This window comes from Hippoglossus hippoglossus, chromosome 10 (genome assembly GCF_009819705.1).
Source record: "Hippoglossus hippoglossus isolate fHipHip1 chromosome 10, fHipHip1.pri, whole genome shotgun sequence".
Lineage (NCBI taxonomy): Eukaryota > Metazoa > Chordata > Actinopteri > Pleuronectiformes > Pleuronectidae > Hippoglossus > Hippoglossus hippoglossus.
In genome coordinates, this window is record NC_047160.1 from 15,038,004 (window position 1) to 15,060,062 (window position 22,059).

Below are 22,059 nucleotides of genomic sequence, written 5' to 3' on the forward strand. Positions count from 1 at the left end.
CCAACAGCCGACAAAACGTGTCACATTTTCTGAGGAGACACCACATTTGCAGAAGCATCAACACGGATGGTCTGTCTTGATTCAAAAAAAGGACAATGTTCCTCTTCTACTGCTGAAAACTGATACATGCAGAATCAATTCTTGCTGTTGAAACCATATTTTGATGATATATATATAACCCTAACCCTATATATATATATATATATATATATATATATAAAAGGAAGAGATTCAATATTTTCATCCTTGGAATGAACTGTGACTTTGGCCACAGCTGAAAATGACATTTTCACTTGTTGGAGCCTGGACTGTGTCCTCAGGCTGTAGTGGCTTTCATATCAGGGCTGAGCTGGGTCCATCAGCCAGGTCAGTGATCAACACATGAGAGCCAGGCAGCAAATTTCCTGTTGAGTGTCAGTATTATTATTTCTGAGAAGTATTTGGAGCCTCTGTTCTCCTCGCTATGTTTATCTGAAGATCAGCTTGAGTTTGTGTTGTACAATCTATGGAGAGCTGTATGTTCTTTTATCCTCCCTATTTATATAAATACATACTTCATATTTTATTGTCCAGTACAACACCATAACTAACTATATGACTTCAATGCAAAAGCTTAAAAGTGAAATAACGCCTCTATGACAGTTAATAAAAACGGATTTTCGGCATCATTAAAGTAGAATTTATTGACGAACTGATAAATTGGATTGAAGCAGACTGTAAATATGTGAACAATGTGGACACCAAGGGTTCTGTTTATAACAACAGTTGCTTGTAACTCTGGAAAATGTCTGGAAAACTAGGTCCGGACATTTTCTATAGTCTGTCTTTCACATGTGAACAACGCAGCAGGAGATTGTCTGAGTCCGACGTGTTCACGACAACAGGAAAATGTCCAGAACATCCAGTCGAGGGGTTGGTGCCTGGGTAGAGGAGGCAAGAGCCCAAATCGTGACGTATACATTCTGCTGCGGAAATCAGGTTTTTGTTCGTATAGCGTCACCGGCGTCTGCCTTTATGACCAAAAGCTCTCGAATCTTGTTGTCTTTCCAAGTTGACATCTTCTTCGGCCTCTTCTACGCGTATGACACATCTTTGTGTCTAGATGTTTCCTCTTGTTTTATTTATTTGCGTCCGTCGCGATTTAGAAACATCATCGACATTTTACAGGGGAATGACCGGAAAAGTTCCGGAAAATATCCAAAGCAACTGACTGTAACATTTGTGTTCTCACATCCAGCTCCTCCGGGAAATTTCAGGAAACCATTTGGAGCTCAGTGCCTGTCTGACAGCAGCTGATTTATCATTTTGAAAGGTGCCATTCTGCATTATGAGCTCAGTGAATTTCCAATACGTCAAGTGGATGTTGCTGGGAATTCTTTTGTACAGTTACTTTCTTGCATTCTAATTCTCAGAGATCTGAGTCCTCCCTCCATGACTACATACATGAAATTTGCATGTGCAGCGTTTGCATGTCATGCATAAACAGCACGTGCACTTTACTGTGTCATCTGGAGCTGTCATCCAATTAGTCTCTTCGCACTGCGATCACGTTTAGTCTGTATACCTTGTTTGTATTGATCGAGCTGTAATTAAAATGTGATTTAATCTGCGTGTGTGTGTGTAGCTCCACGAGACAAAAGCGCACACTCCTGCAGTAATATCTCACACTCGCCTCAATCCCTCTACTTCTACCCTATTAAATATCTCATTCTTCTTATCCCTTGCCTCTTCCTGTTTTAAATCTCTCCCTCTCACTTCCCTCACATGCTTGACTTAAAGCTTTTCCCTCCTCTCGTGCTGCCAGCCCGTCTCCCTTCCTTCCTCATTTTCTCCCTGCCACCACAGACACTCGCTCCTCCATCCATCCCTGTTAGTGTGCGGGGGGATGTTATGGATGGGTGAACAGGAATGATGGATGGAGTGAGTGGAGGTGTTGTTGGATTGAAGTGGCCTTTGAAGAAAAACAGACGTGTTGAGGGGTGAAAATGTAACAGGGCATGTGGTGTTTTTCCCAGAGAGATTCATGGAGTCACATTCTACAAATCAATGGGTACACTCATATAAATATATAATTAAGTGAATCAACATCCTGCGATTTCGTACTGAATCACTGATGTTTTTGGCTTGCGGTGAGGGTGGGTGGGAGGGAGGGAGGGAGGGAGGGAGGGAGGGAGAGAGAGAGAGAGAGAGAGAGAGAGAGAGGGGGGGGGGGGGGGGGGGGGGGGGGGGGGGGGGGGGGGGGGGGGGGGGGGGGGGGGGGGGGGGGGGGGGGGGGGGGGGGGGGGGGGGGGGGGGGGGGGGGGGGGGGGGGGGGGGGGGGGGGGGGGGGGGAGAGAGAAAGAGGGAGGGTGGGAGGCTAAAACCCCTATTGAAAAACAAGGAAATGGGAGGGAGGGAGGTGGAGAGTTTGGGGAGAAAAAGAAGACAGCGAGAGAGGGAGAGAAAGAGAGGAGGTAGGTTGAGGAGGGATGATGGAAAGAGGGTTTCTGTCGAGAGCAGCCACTAAGAGAGGAGGAGGAGGAGAGAGGGAGGGAGGGAGGGAGGGGAGCGGTGGATGGGGAGAGGGAAGGGGGTGCGGGAACGTGTGTGTGTGGGTGTGCGTTCTAGCCGTCCAAACGTGACGAAGAGATACAGACTTCGGCATAAACAGACGCGCCTGTTTCCACGACGACGACGGAAAACATGGGGGCTGTGGTGGGTACGCTGACCATGCAGACCAAGCAGAGGAGGATTTCCAGGGGTGAGGGAACACACAAACACATGCACATGCATATGAAGACACGCACACACACGCACTTCAGTAGTTCGCACATGCAAGCAGCAGAGAGAAGATAAATAACAGCTGTTTCATTTTAAATTTGTGGGTACGTCAATTAGATGTTGCTGGGAATACTTTCAGTTACATACTTATTTTTGGTTTGTGCGTGTGTGTTTGTGTGAGAGAGAAAGAGGGAGAGAGAGAGAGAGAGAGAGAAAGAGAGAGAGCGATAAAGAAAGAGAGAGAAAGACCAACAGGTGTCCCCTGAGGAGTTTCTCTATCTTGTTTTAAAACAAAGTTCAGAGTGACAGTGTTGTGTGTGTCTGTACGTGCGCGTGTGTGTGCGTGCTTACACAAGCGTATCTTTTTTGACAGCACAAACTGAAGGTGGAAAGTGGAAAGCAGCTTCTTTCACAATGTCTGAGTGTGCTTGTGGGCTTGTGTGCATGTGGGCGTGCGCGTGCACTTGCCTACGTGTGTGTCGCTCTGTCTGTCTGCCGGCATGTGTCTGTGTGTGTGTGTGTGTGTGTGTGTGTGTGTGTGTGTGTGTGTGTGTGTGTGTGTACGTGTGTGTGTACGTCTGTGTACGTGTATGTGTGTGTGCAGACGCGAGCATCGATGCTGGTAAACACACACATGTCAAAGGTATTTGTCACTCTGCTCACACACTGCCTTTCCGTCTTGCTGTTACCTTGGAAGCACGGTAGCCATGGCAACAAAAGATGTCAGTTTTGGGGGGGGCTTGATGAGATTGGGGCTATTCCTAAGTAAGTCAAGGCCGTGTGAGAGAAGGAGAAGGTGAGAGATGTAGATATGAAGGGAGGGGGGAGGGTTCTATTTTTTTCTACAGAAACCTGTTGCCTCCGAGCAACCTTTTACTCCCTCGTTCCTCATTCTAGTCAAATCAGGGAAATGTTCTTTATGTAAATTGAACAAATCCAACCTGGCTGCTCCAATGAATGAGAGTGCCAGAGTGGTAAAAACACTGTGCAGTCATTTAAACTTATGTGCCGAGGTAAAACTATTATTGGTTTTTTCACTAGCAAATTACACCATTCAGGGCATTTTCCAAGTGAGTGCATACGGCTTGTTTTCATCCTATGAATAAGCTTATTTATTTTTTTATCCCCTCCCACAAACACAAAACAAACACCTTTCCCTGGAGCGTTTTAAAAAATGGCAAGGTGTAAATTTGTTGCCATTTTTGAATAATGAGGTGGCTGAAGATGATCTCGCGTCGGGGAAACGTGTGAAAGTCGTCTCTTCCTGCAAATGAACACAAGCCATAAATGCCCCTGCACAAAAAACCAACAACAACAACAACAAAAGAAAGAATAGGATGTGGAGCAGCAGCTATTTGGAGGTTGTTTGTAATTCTGCTGTTGTGTTGTGGTTCTTCGCCGCCTGCTTCTCTTTCACTCCTCCTGCTCTTACATGCTCGCCCGGTGCAGGATTAGTGCGGTGTATGTGCACAGCTGCCTGTTCCCTGGTGTTGCAGATAACTTGTTATCCGGGATCGCAACACTGACAGCAACATGGAGAGAGGGACGGTGCACAGCTGTAATGTTGCGAGATTAGATTCCTGCGTGATTGATCCTCTGAGCACGAGCTCGTCACTGGGCTCCTGTGTGTGTGTGTCTTGGTCTCGCCTCAACACTTGCACGCCTGTTTGTCTGCACTGTCTGTTTTCATCAAGGCTGCTTGTAGCTCTCCCTACAACCTCCTTTATTTTTCTGTCGACTGTTCTTTTGTTTTTCTCGACAGCTCGTCTTTGGTGTGAGTTTTCTTTTACCTGTTGTCTTGTCCACCTGCTGTTTTCTGGCAGGCTATAGGCAGCTGTTTTTTCTTCCTCATCTGTTGCCGCTGACAACTCCTCCCTCCAGAAAAAACATCATTTCACCAGGCATGTCTCTCCCCTCTCTTGTGCATTTTTCATTTATTTCTCAGCCCCTATATTTCTGCCTGCAACTCTATCTCAATCTTCCTCTCTGCTTCCCCCTTTTTCTCTCACTCCTCTGCTCCTCCTTTTATCTTGCTCTCCTTTTTCTGTTCTCCTCCCCTTCTTTCTCCCCTTTCCACCTTTTCTTCTTTTTCTCTCACAGTACCCCGCTGCTTCCTCATCTCCCCTAGTTGTTTCCCCTCTTTCCTCGTTCCAAGTCCTTTTCCACGCTGATTTCTCTTTATCTTTCTTTCTTCTAATTTCCTCGCCACGCTCACCCACCACCACAATCTGCTTCTGGCATCCTTATCTCCATACCTCTCTCTCTCCCTTCTCCCTTCTATGCCTCCATTCCATCTCTCATTTGCTCCCTTTCTCCATCACCCACGCTCCCATTAGCTGGTGTGAGTGCTTATTAAGTCATCTCGTCACTCTCCTCTCCTGGCATCCTGTCGAGTGTGTCTGTGTGTAGTTGTGTGTCTGTGTGTCTGTGTGTATATGTGTGTGTTTGTGAATTTCTGCAGATTTTGAGTCTAGACGTGTATTTACTCAAAAATCAATATTGGCATGCTGTTGTGTGCATGTAAATGAGTTGTATTTGACTTTCTTACCAAACAACATCAGCAGTGGCACACTAATATGTGACAAATGGCATTGTGTGTGTGTGTGTGTGTGTGTGTGTGTGTGTGTGTGTGTGTGTGTGTGTGTGTGTGTGTGTGTGTGTGTCTGTGTGTGTGTCTGTGTGTGTGTCTGTGTGTGCATACACCCTCCAGCACTTTGGTCCTCTTTCACAGGCTGATGATTAGTAACCAAAGAAACGTGTATGTGTGTGCGTGTGTGTTTGCGTGTGTGTATTGTTTTATGCACATGGCTGCTTTTAAACCTCTACGACCCTTGAAATAATGTGTTCATGTTTGTCTTTGTTTGAGGGTCGGTGACCGGATGCAACTCTACGTGTGTGTGTGTGTCTGTTTGTTTGTTTGTGTTGTTAACCGGAAAGAGTCACTGGACTCTGACCGTTGATTCGGATGTTGACTGTGGAGAACCATGCGTCTCAGAGTGAGAGCTTGAATTGGAACATGATTATGTGCGCAGCTTTTACATGCTCCACAGTAAATATGACCGTAGCAGCTGAGAATCTATTTTTACGATACTTCCTCTGTACCTCCTGGGAGCGCCTGGCTACTGGAGTGGCTACTTTCTTGAAGAGCGCTCTCCAACGTTTAGGAGTTCCAGCAGGAGCAGCCCTCTCCATCGCCAGCAGGACAGCAGATTAGGCTAATTCAGATTATGCAAATTACACGCTCTCTGGCAAGGAACCCATGGACAGGGTACATGAAGAGCATGGCAGAGATAGAGAGGCCGGGTGAGATAAGGAGTGGAGGAGAAAGGAGGGTTTGGTCGGGCAACAGAAGAAAGGAAGAGATGGAGGAGAAGCGAGAGGTAACTGTAACTATAGGAGCCAGCGGCAGTTACAGGGAGGCAGAGAGCTAAGAGTTAAATCCTCTTTCTGGGTTGGAGGAAGTGTGTGCATCGACGTGAGAGGGATTTTTTGGTGACAGGCTGGGTGGAGTGACAGGCAGCCAGACTTTCTCTGCCGGCAGTTCAGGCCAACACTTATTACTCCAAACAAGCTTGGCAAGAAAAAGCGTTCAGGCTTTTGGTCACTGACAAACTCCGCGGCTTATAATAGCTTGTGTAACGGATGGAGGAGAAGCTCTCGAGGTTGTTTTTTAGGTTGGTTTATTTAGGTTTTTCTCAACCTGCTTACTGTGCAGCTTTGGATCACGCGGCTTTATAGATCTCACCTGTTGGCATTAAAATACTTTGTTTGGTCAAGTTTCACTAGATAGATATAGCTATAAAATACACTACCTGTCTAATACTGTTTTTCTACACCAGAACATCTTCCACCGACACCTTTACTTAGGCTATGATAAACTTTATACGTTTCCCTGTTGCAGGCAGATCCAAATTATGCACATTTAAAAATAATAAAGAAACATAATCTTTCCTTTGCAGTGGAGCTGGTCGGACAGCATCATCCATTCCCCAGTATCCACTGATGAATTGCTGCTTCTCACAGTGTGGCTCATTGCGGTGTTTCTGGACGACAATAGAGGTCCAACACAACATCAGAGTAGGCCACAGTGAATCAGCTTTTGGCTACACAGGCATCTGTTAGAATGTTCTTTTCATATTGTTTGTTGACGCTGAGAAAAATGACTTTTAAAATCAACTATCTGAAACTAAGTCTGATCCGACACATGATGCAGATGTTCAAAACTTTAAGAGATACTGCACACCTAAAGTGTATTTTTTTAACGCATTAATTCTGGTTACGCATCTCATTTACAACATATTCATACCACATTTCCAAAGAAAACGTATTTCATGGGTTTTGAACGTGGCTCGTAGCGCGACACAGTGTTTCAAACTGTCTAGGAGCTTACTAAGCCGATGCTGATGTAAATGGAACCGTTCGTCTGTATGTCAGGAAATTTATAATAAAGTTAACGTCCCTAATTAAAAGTGGGGTTCATTATCAGACTCAGGGGAAATGCTGTTTTCAGACTAACTGTGGTCTAATCTTATTCCTGTAGCATAGCGTTAGCTTTGGCACCTCCCTGTTACACATGTTCTCTAAGGGAGAGAGGCGACTGCAGCGCCAGCACACACACCTGGGTAAAGAACATTATTGGTATGGAAGACATTTTTGTAATGGTAATAATTAGATATTTTTTACAACTTATGCTAACATTCCCTTCCTGCCCCCACCCTCTTTTGCGCGCTTGCATTGCCTCGGCTCCAAGAGCTCTGGCTTCTGGCGCAACTGAGCTGCAGAGGCATTGAACCGATGTGGCTCGGGACCTCCGTTGTCCTCCACCACACTGATGCCCAGATTCTGGAGGGGAAAAATCCTCCACTTGTAAAGAGCCCTCTGTGGCAGAGGTGCTCTGCAGTTCTGTGTCACGCTACATTTTTTATGGCCTGAAAATGTCACAACAGTGGTAGCGTCACTCTCACATCCGCGACCCCAGTCCCTTGCCCAGTTTTTTTTTTATCATTTCTCAAAAATGATCAGGTTATACTTTAAGTTGCAGTTTTAAAGGTTCAGTGTGTAGAATAAAAATCTAGTGGTGAAGTTGCTGAATACCTCTCACCTCACCCTCCCCTTCCAAACATGAGAGAGAACCTGTGGCAGCCTTCAGTTGACATAAAAACTCAAAAGGTGTTTAGTTTGTCCAGTCTGGGCTACTGTAAAAAACATGGCAGCCACCGATGTAAATATAAAGTATTTAAATATAAAGGGTCCTTTCAACAGTAAAAAAAACAACAATTCGTACAATTTAGATGAAACACACTATTGAAAACATCCCTTTCACTAAAATCTTACACACTGAACCTTTAACATTTCAAAAATAATCCTAAATAAAAAGCCTGGGAAACACTGCAGTGTTCTATCCTGATGGAACTGCTGCTAATTGATCTCAGCAGGAGACGACTCAAGGTTGATGACTTGAGCGAACACAATATGCTCCTAATCATCCCTAACAAGAGATGTTTACACTTTCAAAATGTCTCGCAAATTAAATTAGATTCTACTCTTGGCACTAAATTAAATTTTACACTGAACTACTGCTTTAATTCGAGAACAGTAAATAAAGCAAAGCTGCAAGTGACAACTCGGGGGGGACCTCTGGATACAGCAGAGCCCCCTGCAGGCTGCTTGTCTGGCTGCTGCAGCTCCTTTTTCATCCACATTAGGACAATAAACGAGTGTGAGCTGGTCACAGTATGCTGATACTACACAGGAAATATATTATTATTATTTTATTGTGAATTTCAAAGCGTTTCACTGCAATTGGTCGTTTATATGTGAAGCGCACAGCAGATTCTATCCAGTAAAGAGACACTTTGTTATGACTGTCGAAGCATTATCACCATATGAATAAACGTAGCAGCTAAATCTGAAGTAACGCATGTAATGAAATGTACAACACATCTTCATCAGAGGCTTTGACGCACACACCGGTGGTGTCTGTGTTAGCTTTTGCTGCCCCCTGCTGGTACTTTTAGATTGTAGCAGGTTATACAGTTTCCTGTACCCCCAATCAGACAGTAAATATAAAACTCACAGTGCAAATTAGGATGGATCATTTTTCCTGTTTTCTCACCAGATGTATTACAATCACTTTATTTAACTTTATTTATTTCTTCAATGTACTTTGCTTATTTTATACTATATTTGATAACTTATATAAAAAGTCTTTGGCATGTTTAGTGAGAAAATTCACTTTGTGTTAAATGAAGCCTTCTGTTGTTGGGGGGGGGGGGTGACGGTGTCTCTTAATGACATCAATTAATCAAGTCCTGGACACACGTGCACATGCACACGCACGGTCCCAAAACAAACACATGAGGTCACACAGTATGTGAGTTTATCACTGTTACAACCTGCACAGGTGGGCCCCCCCAAGTGAAAGTCCCTGTTCCCAAAAGAGTGAAGGACACAATGACTGTAGCACAGAGGGGGAAGTGGAGGAGGTGGTGGTGGTGGGACAGCGAGAGACAGAGGAGGGGGTAGTTGCTGGGATGGAACGAAGGTCAGGATGAGAGAGGGAGATGCCCCAGGGAGAAGAGAGAAGGGGGGATAAAAAGACAGAGACAGAGAGAGGCGGCTGAGTGCTGGTGTCGCTGTAGGAGGAAGCAGGATGGAGAGAAAGTTTATAGACGTGAGAGGAGTCTAGTTGAACACGGTGAAAAACTGCGGCGAGGACAAGTGTGAACGTTTACAAAATGTTTGCTCTTGTGTATTTCCACGAGATCAAAGTCTGAGAATTAGAAAGGAAAAGGTGGAGTAAGCAAAGGAACACGAGGTGGGTTGAAGTGATAAACTCAGGCCAGAGGGAGGAGAGGATTAATGAAAATGGAAAGTGAGGAACAGGGTGAGAACAGCTTACGTACGATAGCCATCATTCTGCTGTGCTGCGGGGCCGTCAAAATGCTGCACCTACTGGGAGTCATCAAAGTGGAGGGTGAGTCAGAACAACTACTATCACTGTCATCCAGCACTGACACGGACGGCGAGACCTAGAGAAACGTTTTCCCTTGTGTCTGTCTGTAAGTTATTAAACGATTTGGATTATTTGTGTGAGAATGTTGAACCTGCAGCGGCCTGCTACTTTTTCCAGAAAATCAAAAATGAAAACATAAATCAACAAGCGTTGAAAAAGTGTAAGTGTTCGATGCTGCAGGTTATCCAGTTGTTCAGTGTCGGTGGAGATTTGTTCTCTCAGGTTCAGCGAGTAATGATTTCTACACTGTTGCCGTAACTACCTGCAGGGGAGGGCTTGTATATCTTTTCCTCTGCTGCTTTTTCAATTGCAAACTTGCACTACCCATCTGTCCAATATTTATATTTATATTCTGATACTGGAATTTATATTGTTGTAAATACTGATGCCACACAATTGAACCAAAACACTGTGGGAAAAAAACAAGGCTCATCATTTACATCACCAGTGTTTTTAAGCTCTGTGTGTAGTAATTTACGATTAAAGATATTGGTGCTTGTCTGCATGAACGCACAAGAAAACATGCGTGTGCATCACATGAAGTGTTATGTCGATGTAGCTGTGTGTATGTGCGTGTGTCCTGTGTGTGGTTATGCAGCATACAGTGTGCTGCACTGGGAACTGGGTGTGAATCAGCTCACCTTGTCCAATCATTATCTACTCACCACTAGGCCGATGGAGGGGTGGGTGAAGGGTTTGAGTCCACAAAACACTTTTGGAGTTTCAGGGGTAAACAGCGTTGCAGCCAAATCCAATACAATTGAAGTTACTGGTGACTCCTTCAAACTTTAAAAAAACAACAGAAAAAAATCCAACTGTCAGTAAGCCCCAACATTCAAATTCGACTCAAAACTGCATCATTTACACCATGTTTTTAGTCTAAATGTCCTCTGTGATCCACGCACGAACACGGCTCCAGAGGAGGATAACAGTGGACATTTCGGCTAAAAACATGGTGTAAATGACGCAGTATTGAGTCGAATTTGAATCCTGGGGACACTTGGATGTCACCACAGGAGTAATATGTAGGGATTTTATGTTTTTTTCTGCTGTTTTGTTACTCAAACACTTCATCCACCCCTCCACTGGTACAGTGGTGAGTAGACAATAAGTGAATTTGGATTTGCTTTGCCTATCACTTTAAGGGCCTGTGTGTGCTTTAAACAGGGTGAAGCAGGGGAAGGGAGCTACATAAAGAGAGACTGCCCAACTTCCATAGTGTAGAATATTAGCAGGTACAATGCTTCAAAGCTCTCAGACTTAATCATTGTAACTTATGTTGAGTATTGCACTTTCAAATTGGTTGTATTCTGTTTTGAAATATAATCACATAATGTGCAATGACTCCACATGTGAAGATCATAATTTACAGCTGAATTCAAACCTACTTTCGGCTGATGGCAGCACTTAAATGCAGTTCTACATGAAAACCTCAGCAGATGCATTACACTGTAAACTGAGTCCAGAACGGGGGGGTTTTAATTCAGCGGTGAGATGAAGCTGTCTTTGTCTTGCACAGTAAAAGCGCCGGCCTGCGGGTAGCCATGATTCACTGATCGGACAGAAGTGAGGAGGTGTTGAAGTAATGAAGCTTCACAAAGCACTAATAGTCTTTGCACACAGATGAAATTGTTTCTATTTCAAGAGTGTTGATGTTTCAAAATGTGGATTGCCAAGGACAGAGTGAACCTAACACACTGAGACACCTGATTAAAGTGGAACAGCACTTTACAAGTACAGTAGCTCAGACTGTTGGAATTCTCTGATGACACTGCAATAATTACTGATGAAGGATTTTGAAGAGAGCAGTTGTAAATCAGACACTGACAGATGAGTGGGCCGGGTGATGTAACTGTAATTTTCTTAAAAAGGGAAGAAATTGAACAATTATGAGAGGTCAGCACAGGCAGCAGTCGACACCACAATATGTAAGTGCACATGTTTCTACCAGAGTCCAACTCTCTGTCCTCCAACACATTCATAGTACAAGCAGGAGTGTTTCAGGGGACTTCGGGTCCCCAGGTTAGAGGGGACCTGTGGGGGCCCCACATCAAACCAAACGGACCAGATACACACATGACAATGACACCAAACCACGTTATTTAAATCTTCAAATGATTCTTTTAGTATCAAAATTATAATCAATGAGCCTACTCTGCATACACATAAATACCATCATCCCAGACACATCACACATTTAGACGTTCTGTTCTTCAGCCAAACCTCTAAAATGATCAAGCTTTCGGCATGGGGCCTTGTTTGGGGGGTTTTGACCATGGTGTCGCTTCAGTATCCTGTACATAGACAAGCACAGAATTTAAGGGGGTTCTCACAAATTTGTGGTTTGTTGACTCACGTAATCAGTTGGATTTGCTTTGCCTAACCTGGTGCCACGCTCCTGATTGTGAGGATGTATTAGAGAGATGTGTCTTTCTTTACTCAGAGCTGCTGGTTGTCCTCATATGTTCTATCCAAAGTTTTCCACTTGGTAAACAAAGTGTGTGTGTGTGTGTGCGTGCGTGCGTGCGTGCCACTGGTTCGTCCTCTCTCCCCTCCCCTCCAGCGAGGAGAGTAATGACTTGTTAATGATGCGGTTGGTGAGAGGAGGACAATGGAGCTGTTAGACTGACCTCCACCTCTCTGCACCTCCATCTCTCTTTTTTTGTCACAGTTTCTATCGTTCTGCCTTTTCAGAGAGATTTCAGTGTAGTTCGAACTTGACGTGTGCAAATTAATTCACTGAGACTTTTTCTGTTTTTCTTCTCCTCCGCTTTCTCACCCTTTGGAGGTCGTGTATAAATTCCTGTTAAATAATGATTTCTTTTTATTTCTTTCTTGTTTCTTCAGATAAAGCTGACGATGACTTGGAGATGACGATGGTGTGCCATCGACCGGAGGGCCTGGATCAGCTAGAAGCTCTAACCAACTTCAGCAAAAGAGAGCTCCAGGTTCTCTACAGGGGCTTCAAGAATGTAAGAGACTGTGGAGGTTTCACAAAACATCAGATTTATCCTCATAGACACAAACCAGATAGACACAAACCAAACCTGTCACTGTGTTGATCAGGACATTCATTATTGCTTAAGTGATAACATGTAGAATCAACCTAATGTCAATACTCACGACATCAAGACCCTTTTTTATTATTATTAATATTATTTCTTTCTATTACACTCTCTGGGATTTTGTTTGCAAAAAGGGGAAGTTTTAGAAGTTTTTCTTTTCCGAGCAAACACACCAAGATATTGGGTTTAAAGAATACTCCAAACCATAATTCTGAATTGTGATTTTCACTGTAATTTAAATGGACCAGAGTATATTTATATTGCTTTTGTTCCCAGATTTCACTTTCACTTAAATGCATTAAGTGAAGGATCACACCTGATCTGTTTTTATCATTATATTGCATTTTTTTAACTTCTTGTTGCTTTTTTTCCTTCCACAATATAAATTTACTTTTCAGAAGTGATTAATGTTACATTTATATTATAGGTTTTTATTATAGCTTGGTGCAATAGCGCCACCCTTGCTAGAAGATCAGAACTTGCAACTGCAATCAGTTGTACTGCTGAAACAGAAGTCAACAGTGAAACTAGTCTGAATGAAAAGTTAATGTTTAATTTAACCAATATTCAGTCTCCCATCAAATTTGTTTATTCTTTTATCAAATTATATTCACACTCTCCCCTTCTGGCAAACCCTCCATCAGCCTGAGGGAGGTTCTGTCTAATTTATATGTTCTCCTCACTCCCTCTTTCTCTCTCCAGGAGTGTCCGAGTGGTGTTGTAAACGAGGACACCTTCAAGCAGATATACTCCCAGTTCTTCCCACATGGAGGTACAGTGAGAGTGTGCACTCTATTTGTGTCCATACCTGTTTTTGTCTGTGTGGATTCAAACCCGGTCTTGTCCTCCTGCAGACGCCAGCACCTACGCACATTACCTGTTCAACGCGTTTGACTCAGCAAGTAGCGGCTCCATCAAGTTCGAGGTTTGTTTCATTCATTCACCTCCACCGTTCTCCTGTTTTGAAGACGTCTCATTCAAGTCATACTCTAGCTTATTACGTCCAAGCCCCTTCTCCATTTTCATGTTGTCCTTCTGTCTCTCTTTGTGTCTCCATCAGGACTTTGTCACGGCTCTGTCCATCCTGCTGAGGGGCTCCGTCACAGAGAAGCTGCAGTGGACGTTTAACCTCTACGACATCAACAGAGATGGATACATCAACAAAGAGGTGCGTGGTTGTGTGCCTGTGCTCATACACACAGTATTTGGGTTTGTATTGGTAAAGTCTCATCGTGTCTGTGTTTGTTTGCTTCTCACAGGAGATGACAGACATCGTCAGAGCAATATATGACATGATGGGGAAGTACACTTACCCCGTCTTGAAACACGATGCACCCAAACAGCACGTGGAGGCCTTCTTTCAGGTAAAGAAATCGGAGTCTTTTACTGCACGAACTTTGATGTATCAGTAGAGCCATTTTTAGACGTGAACTTTGCCAAGATTGTCCGACTCATCCGCGCGGTAGAAACGTCATCAACGTGCCCACTCACTCACTGAATTCTCCAGACAACATAATGCTGTTTTCTCACATCGGCTCAGGAGTTTTTACTCCAGGGCTGGCAAGAGAAACTGTGGAGAATGTCTGGAGCAACTGACTTCTCACATACAGCCCCTTCTGAAGATTTCAGGAGAATATCTGGAGTTCAGTGCATGACTGGAAGCAGATTCAGATGTGCTTTTGTAAATAGGGAAATGATGATGGTCACCTTGGTCAAACAGCAAATAAAAGATGACATTTTTTTTATTTAACAATAAAAACATAACAGAAAATACATCACAGTGCACTAATGATGTTAGCAAAGTGCAGAGTAGAGCTATCACAGAAGGGAGACTGACAATAATCTCACAGAAATGGCTGCTTATATCATGAATATCTTTGCTTACACTCTGCACTAATGGCGTCATGCATGTGTGTTTGTCTCCGCAGAAAATGGACAAAAACAGGGACGGTGTGGTCACTCTGGACGAATTCATCTTTTCTTGTCAAGAGGTACTTTTCGTTGTAGCTCTCTTACAGACACCCGGGGATCCTGTGCAGCCGGCCTTTTTCGAAGAAGATATTTTTGATTTATCATAGTAGGAACTCCAAATGTGCAAATACTGCAATTAATAATGGTTGGGCAACATATAAGTAAGATTTCTTAGTCAAAGTCAAATTGTTTTTACTTACTTTTCACAGAATGCCTTATTTCCCCCTCCTTTGCAATTCTGGCTACACTACCTATTAATTATGGTGTTTGCAGCCAACACAATGAATGTTTTTACTTCAGTGTGTTTGCCCTCAGAGAGAGAGATCACTCTAATGTTCATACACTCTTTATTTTACGGGCTTTTACTGCCCCCTAGTGGCCAGTAAACTGAATTAAATGGTGATTGTGTGGCGACTTCCTCCTCAGTCTGCTTCTCCATTTCCCATCTTCCCTTGCACAGGATGAAAACATCATGAGGTCTCTGCAACTCTTTGAAAACGTCATCTAGACGACAAAGAAGAGGGCGACGGTGCAATATGTGAAAAGCCCAGAGCAAGAGAGGAGAGAAGAACAAAGAGGAAGAACGGAGTGAGAGAAGAAGAGCTGCACATGCACAAGAAAAAGGAACAGCGTAGCTTGCAATTGAAATGAAACAAAGAGCTTCTTCGGGTTGTGTGTGTGTGTGTGTGTGAGTGTGTGTGTGTGAGACGGTTGCCTAAAAACTTCTCGGGAGGTGTCCTGCTGTAAGAAATCCATGGCGACAAAAAAACGTCTCTGGTTTTCAGAAAATGTCCCTCAGACTTTAACCCTTCACTTGACCTTTACCACTCATCTCGTCTCCAGCTTCCCCCTGTTGGTTGCTGTCTTTACAGTTTACCGTCACGTTGGACTGCGTGTGCCCCCATGCCATCGTGTAAATACTGAGTCTTTCAAATTTCTGAAGTATAAACCAGAACATCCACCAGGACCGGAACTCCAGCTTAGCAGTGAGACCGATCCAAGGCATAAAATAAGGTTTTTCACCATGGATTTCTGTATCACCACAACAAGCATGAGCGATATTGTGAAGCACGCAGGTCAAGAGGCCTGCAGCATATTAAACACACAGTATATGTGCCACGAAAAAAACGTGGTGGTAACATAGTCGTCCTCTTGATAAGTGGCCAGGTCTGGGCGTGGCATCTCACACAGCCACCTCATCTGTTTCCAGACACAGGCCTGTGAGGCTTTGCTCTGCAGCTGAGTTTGACCTCAGCCGTGCTTGCGACACGTCCTACAGCCCCCCCCCCCCGCCCCCCAAAGAAGTCCTTGTTACTCCCCTGTGTGTGTTCCAGTGGTGTCAGTCAGTGTTTCAATGTTGTAACGACTCAACTGTAGATATTTAACTGTTGTATTTCTTCTTCTTCTCGCTGTCTGGAATCATCCGTGTCGGTCTGTGAGTTCCCGAGTCTGACTAACTGTCTTATCTTTCTGTCAAATCAGGTGGAACTGTAATTATCCTGGAATTTTTGGCATTCATTGTTAAATAAAGAGTCCACTATAGAGATTCACTCATGTACAGATTGAGAGTGACACAGGGATGTGCATGTGTGCGGTGTCCTCCTGTAAAGTCAATTTTTTTTATTCTGCCTGAATATTAAAAAGTCATTGTTGTAAGCACAGTTTCATCTCGTGGAGGCCACAGCGAGCCGAGCGCGTCTCTGCCACAGAGAAGAGTTTCATTGTTTGAATCTGTCTGTTGAAAATGTCGACCCAGAGCGACCAACCTTTCACTGTGAGGGAGCGACAGACGAGGGGGAGGTAGAAGGAGGAGGACGAAGGTGAGGGAATAGGGCCGAGGATGAGAGTAAAGACCTTTTCACTGATTCTGAAGGAATGGAAGCCATGTTTCAAACGAGAGCCATCGAGCAGGTCATACACACACATTCATGAAAATGATTTACTGTCATGCCCACTCACTGTGCTACCAACAGTGGGATAAAACAAATCCATGCTGAGTTTAGATGTACCCAGACACACTGACGGACAGGAAGACAAACAGATAGACAGGCATGCCGACACACAGACAGCGCATATTGTCAGAATGAAGTCATGTGTGTATTGAAATACTGTATAAAATCATTATATTTATCAATAAACTTTTCAACAAACAAAATGAATCCATGTCTCCTGTATTTTACCTTGTCGCTCCATAACATTTTTTTTTTTGTTTTATCATAATTATTGTGTATGAAAACCTTAAAACCACATCTATTGTGCATCATATGGAGCATGGATCACAATAACAGTTTGTTATGTACACATATACAATTAAAGTACAAAAAGAAAAAGGGTTGCACATCTGCGCCTTCATCCCAAAGGATGCGGGCCACAAATAAAGCAGGATAATGTGCATATGAAAAAAACCAGCATCACTGAACATGCATCACTCCCTTTATTACCCGGCTTACAGCCTCTTTCATATTTTCTCTCCACTTCTCTCCCAACTACACCTGACATCTATTCCCATAATATAACATTTCAGCATCATGTTGGGGGGGATGAGATGGTGCACTACACCTGCAGCGTGCAGGTGATTTTGAGGGGACATTTTTTTTAAATTAGAGTTAGAGCACCAGGACAATTTAAAGTAGCTTTTATCTGAATTTTTGTGAAGACACTTTCGTATTTGGCTAAAACAGAGTAAGAGATTGACTTAAAATTCACTGACACGTTTACTCTGAAGTAGCTTTACCCCCTAAAAACTAAACTTACCCTTTAAAAATGCCTGTTTCAGAATAAGGAGATCATTGTGTTGAGAGAAAACACCTTCACAAAATTATTAAACATTGTTGTGTGTCACTGGAAAATTCATTAACTCCTCCATGTCTATGGGTAAAAATGTCCTTCCCCACTCTTGAACAGAATAAGCACGAGCATAAGAGAACAATCACATTTTAATTTTAATGACAGGTTCTGTTTCAGCTCCTCTTTAAATTTGAAAAGTCTCAAAGTCTCCAGGTACACAGCTGCAAGATTTAGTCCAAGAGAGTTCAGTTTCTGTTTAAAAACAGGCATCACTCACCATCACTTCAGGTCCAGTTCTGGCTGTGGCACCACTTCAGTTTTTTTTTTTTTCCTGTTCCAACATTTATTATTTTTTTCTGTCCATTGCATGGATCAAAACAAGTCCCACTGTCCTCATGTAGGTCTAATTGAATGTATGAATCCTCCCAGGGATCACAGATAAGATGCGTATTGATCGCAGTGCAGAGAGTTGGATCTCTACTCCCGCTCCTCGGCCCAGGGCTGCAGGTTCTGCAGCGCGTACAGGGAGGAGTTGTGCGCGCACAGTGGATCCGTCACCGCTGATTCGCCGAGAGACTTCTGGAGGGCGGACTGCTGCAGCTGCAGGATGAGCCGATTGGCCTGCTGACGCTCCGCCTCCCTCTCCTCGGCTGTCTGTCTCCTGGAGGAAGGAGAAGAAGAATTTAACCTTAATAAATTAATAATTGATACATTATTTATAAATAAAAAGTGGGGTCGTATAAAATTAAATAGGATGAGTGTAGAGGTGTGGAAATTAATATTGGCAGCATTAGCTGGCCTGGTTATTGAAATTAAAATAAAATGATGTCAACATGATTGTAAGGATGATAATATATATTTTTTTCAAGCACAAATAATTAACATTAAAATACATGTATTTAAATTCCTGTATTTGCCTGGTGAATTTCATCTTTTGAGATTGTTTTGGCCTAATTAATGTAGAGATTCTTCCTAAAATGTATTCGTAGGCTACTGGAGAAAAAAATAAATACATTATTCTCTGTATTTTAAAATAGTTGTTATAGTTAAATAGAGTTTATCCATCAGTTTGTTTTATTCTTTCGACACGCCGGGGTCACGTAACAGGAAATTACGCACGGGGTCACCTGCCACACGAGTGAACTTTGTTTGTGTTTTGGCGGGGTACCTGACACGATGCTCCTGGGGCTAACTCTCTGTGTTGCACGTGTTAATGAAGTTAGTGCGCTCAAATGTGGTTATACATGTGACGTTACAAGAATGTGAAATGTTCATACCAACCTCCACTTGGTCCTGCGGTTCTGAAACCAGGTTTTGACCTGTGCGTCCGTCATCTTCAGACTCTTGGCCAGGGCCGCGCGCTCGGCGCTGGCCAGGTACTTCTGCCGGTGGAAGCGCTTCTCCAGCTCGCAGATCTGGACCCTGGAGAAGGACGTGCGGGGCTTTTTCCGCTTGGGAGGCGTCCGGTTCTGGTACGGGTGTCCTATCCGCCTCGTAACGGCAAACGGCACAAGCGCTGCTGCAGGAAAGAGAAGGAGACACACACACACCGGTGAGTGGAGGACGAGGTTTTATACAAAAACAAAACAGATCAATTCACTTTTCACTCTGTGTGGAAATCTAAGATCAAATATCACAGGTATCTGCCCTGTGTGAGAACCTGTCCCTATTGAGACTGTGTAGGCCACATGTGAAATAAGTGTGAGTAAGAGATTATACTGGAAACAAGGTATATAAATAAAATAAATGGATACTCATGTTACAGTTGGGATTTAACAGATAATCTTTGTTGTGCACAGAGAGAACATCAGGCCTATTGGTCTGTTTATTGATCCTTTACATAAAGTAGTGTGGGCTAAAGTCCTTTGCCAATAAAGGCTCCTATTAATCTTCAATAGAGTAAAGTGTACGGCTGCCAGAGTGATAGAATATTTTATTATTTAACTTGATATTTTTCTTATTACTCATTATTTATTTTAGATTTTAATAAAAGCTGTAGAATTTGTGAAGTAAAATGTTTGACAGAGTATTAGTTTAACTTAATCTTACTTGGACTCAATTTAGCCTTAAATTTACATTTATTGTTCATTTTCACTGCAACAATAAAATATGACCATATAGGACCATGTTGCTGATTTATTCTTTACAATCAAAGCATTAAAACCAACTATTGAAATACATCACTTGCTAATCCATAATACATTAACCATTCATATCCTAAAACACGATTGAAGTCGGTAACACAAGGTATTTAAATATAATATGTGAATATAGTTTAATAAAATAATGTAACAATTTAAACTGGTATGTTGTGTGTATTCCTCTGCTTCGATCATTTTAAATAATTAAAGAGATAACATTTCAGTTGTCCGTAAATAGCCAATACAAATATTTGGCACAGGTGTTTGTTGTTTTAAAAGGCCCATCAGCAGTTCCTAACGTTTTAAACTAGATGAAATATTAATGAAGCCATTAGCTCTAACAGCTGTCCTACCTGATATCCTGTCCTTGGCGAACCTGTTTCCTATCCAGGGGAAGCACAGCCCTCCGAACCCAGGCACGGCGCCCTGGACAGTGGCCGGGGGTCCAGGGGCTGTCATGGGTCTGTGCGCCGGGACTCGAATCACTCCCCGGCTTCCCAGACCCCTGCTCTCCCCGTACGAACCCGGAGCCTCCACTGGAGGCATTATACCGGAGAGGGAGATAGACAGCGCGGCGTAAGAGGGCGCGCTGGCCCCGGTCGGGCTTCCTAAACTGTAATAACCGTCCCCGCTGCTTAAATCGGATCCACTTTGTCTTCCAGCCGTGCGCCCGCTCTCCGGCTCCGTACCGGCTCCCAGGATCTGGTCGATGCCGAAGCTGATGGGCTCGTGATGGGCCGGTTTGGAAGGAGGGCTCGGCGCGCTGGGTGCTTGCTCCATTCCCGTAGCTCTGATGCAAATAAAAGGGGGATGAAAAATAAAAACCTGAACGGGCGGTTTTCGGTGCACAGCTGCGTCAAACTGTAGCAAAAGTCATCGCCAGTAGTGTCTCCATCGCTGTCCAGCCGCTCTCCCAGAATCCAGCGTGTCCTCGTTGTCTCTCACAGGCCTCTGTCAGAGGACTGGCTCTCCTCCACAGGCTGTGCTGAAAGTTTGATGGGCGTTTGGAGAGATGTGACGCTCTGTCCTCCTCTCAGCGCGTCAAAACGCTCCGTCTCGCAGCTCCGTCCTCCTCCATCCCTCTCCACCTTTCATTGGCTGGCACCACACTGACTGATTGAATGTTAATGGGGGTAGGCCCACGGTTTGGCACAATAACCAAGATTTCCCCGAACCACGGGCGTCAGCTTGCTTTATATATATAACAAGTTCTATTAAGAAAAGACATCTTCATCATTTCTGAGTGATTCTGTGTCGTTATCGTTATAATTAAGGGGGAATTACAGAGAAATGGACTTCATGGAAATACATTTTTCGGATATGTTAAAAACTCACAGGGACCACGAAAGTCTATTATTTTATAATTTCAACCAAATGGTGTTTTGACAATCATCTGTCAGTTTAACGCTGCTCCCTGCAAATATGTTCACTTTGAAAAGGGGGGGTTATAAGTTTTGGTGACGAAACGGAAAAACTTTTTCAGTGCGTGGTGAATTGATATTTCTGCGCATTGCCAATTTTCGGGTTATAGACACAAAGTGTTCATCTGTTCTTCATGCTCTCTGCGTCATCTCCTCAGTCTGTTTCATTGGAATGCACGGGGATAATAAGTTCACACTGAAACTGCTGGAACGCTATCAGCTTTACGACCTGAAGACTATTTATCATAGATGTGTTATAAAGGAGAGACCAAGGGAAGAAATGTCAGCCTCAATTTATTTCCCTTCTAATCCAAATCCTTAAAGTCGAATATATAGGCCTTATAATCAATTTAGATATTTATTTTAAATTTTATTGTTATTTGACATCCGCCTGCTCTGTGGCGTTTACTGCTTAAAATATTAGACTTTTTAAGATGGAATAAAGAAATGTAATATTAACTCTGCATTGAATAAAACTTGAATGTTCACACCTTATAATCAGGTATAGCCAATGAATCGTTTTTTCATGTTGGATTTATAGAAAAATACAATTTAAATCACAGGAAAAACCCTGATGACGATGATAACTGAAGCCAAATGAAAATATTACAGGCATGATAATAACTTGTACCGGTGCGTAATTGCGCACATCCAGTCCCTGACGTTGGAAGCCACGGCGCCTCTCTTTAACATGAACGGACAGCAGCCTTATTGAACATTGGCAGTGAATCACCAGCACCCATTGAGCTTGGCAAGGGCTTCGCGTGGCCTTATTTGTTCCTGATAGCCGGTCCCCACATTAAATGACCTGACAAGGGACGGCCATGGGCTACTCCAGATAAAGTGTCCGGGCTCTGGAAGCTGCTCGGCGCTCAGATTCAATGTAGCAGGCGCCCAAA

General features: G+C 43.6%; 2 protein-coding genes across 4 annotated transcripts in view; one reads left to right on the top strand and one right to left on the bottom strand.

Annotated features, from left to right (window-relative positions):
* LOC117769460 (Kv channel-interacting protein 1-like) overlaps positions 1 to 15,445 on the top strand; it is a 39,984-nt gene extending 24,539 nt beyond the window's left edge. For 2 of the 3 annotated variants that reach the window (XM_034598357.1, XM_034598359.1), the window contains exons 2-8: positions 12,623 to 12,747; positions 13,543 to 13,612; positions 13,695 to 13,765; positions 13,901 to 14,008; positions 14,100 to 14,204; positions 14,769 to 14,831; positions 15,272 to 15,430. In XM_034598357.1, the coding sequence (XP_034454248.1) occupies positions 12,623 to 12,747; positions 13,543 to 13,612; positions 13,695 to 13,765; positions 13,901 to 14,008; positions 14,100 to 14,204; positions 14,769 to 14,831; positions 15,272 to 15,319 (590 nt within the window). In that variant the 3' untranslated portion in view covers positions 15,320 to 15,430. Of the gene's footprint in view, positions 1 to 2,557; positions 2,741 to 12,622; positions 12,748 to 13,542; positions 13,613 to 13,694; positions 13,766 to 13,900; positions 14,009 to 14,099; positions 14,205 to 14,768; positions 14,832 to 15,271 lie in introns of those variants that run through there. The other variant, XM_034598358.1, reaches the window with a different exon arrangement.
* A 994-nt stretch (positions 15,446 to 16,439) lies between these two features.
* LOC117769459 (T-cell leukemia homeobox protein 3-like) lies at positions 16,440 to 20,743 on the bottom strand. The gene is made up of 3 exons (XM_034598356.1): positions 20,093 to 20,743; positions 18,880 to 19,117; positions 16,440 to 18,259 (listed from the first exon to the last, which is right to left on the bottom strand). Exons 1-3 carry the CDS (start codon positions 20,517 to 20,519, stop codon positions 18,076 to 18,078), a joined length of 849 nt encoding a protein of 282 aa, XP_034454247.1. The 5' UTR covers positions 20,520 to 20,743; the 3' UTR covers positions 16,440 to 18,075.
* Between the last annotated feature and the right edge of the window lie 1,316 nt (positions 20,744 to 22,059).

What these genes read in the sequence shown, in the direction of transcription:
- LOC117769459 (XM_034598356.1), bottom strand. Translation starts at nt 20,519, where the DNA reads ATGGAGCAAGCACCCAGCGCGCCGAGCCCTCCTTCCAAACCGGCCCAT. An exon ending in CGCCAAGGACAGGATATCAG is followed by an intron (nt 19,118 to 20,092) that starts GTAGGACAGCTG and finishes TCTTTCCTGCAG; the next exon opens with CAGCGCTTGTGCCGTTTGCC. An exon ending in AACCGCAGGACCAAGTGGAG is followed by an intron (nt 18,260 to 18,879) that starts GTTGGTATGAAC and finishes TCCTTCCTCCAG; the next exon opens with GAGACAGACAGCCGAGGAGA.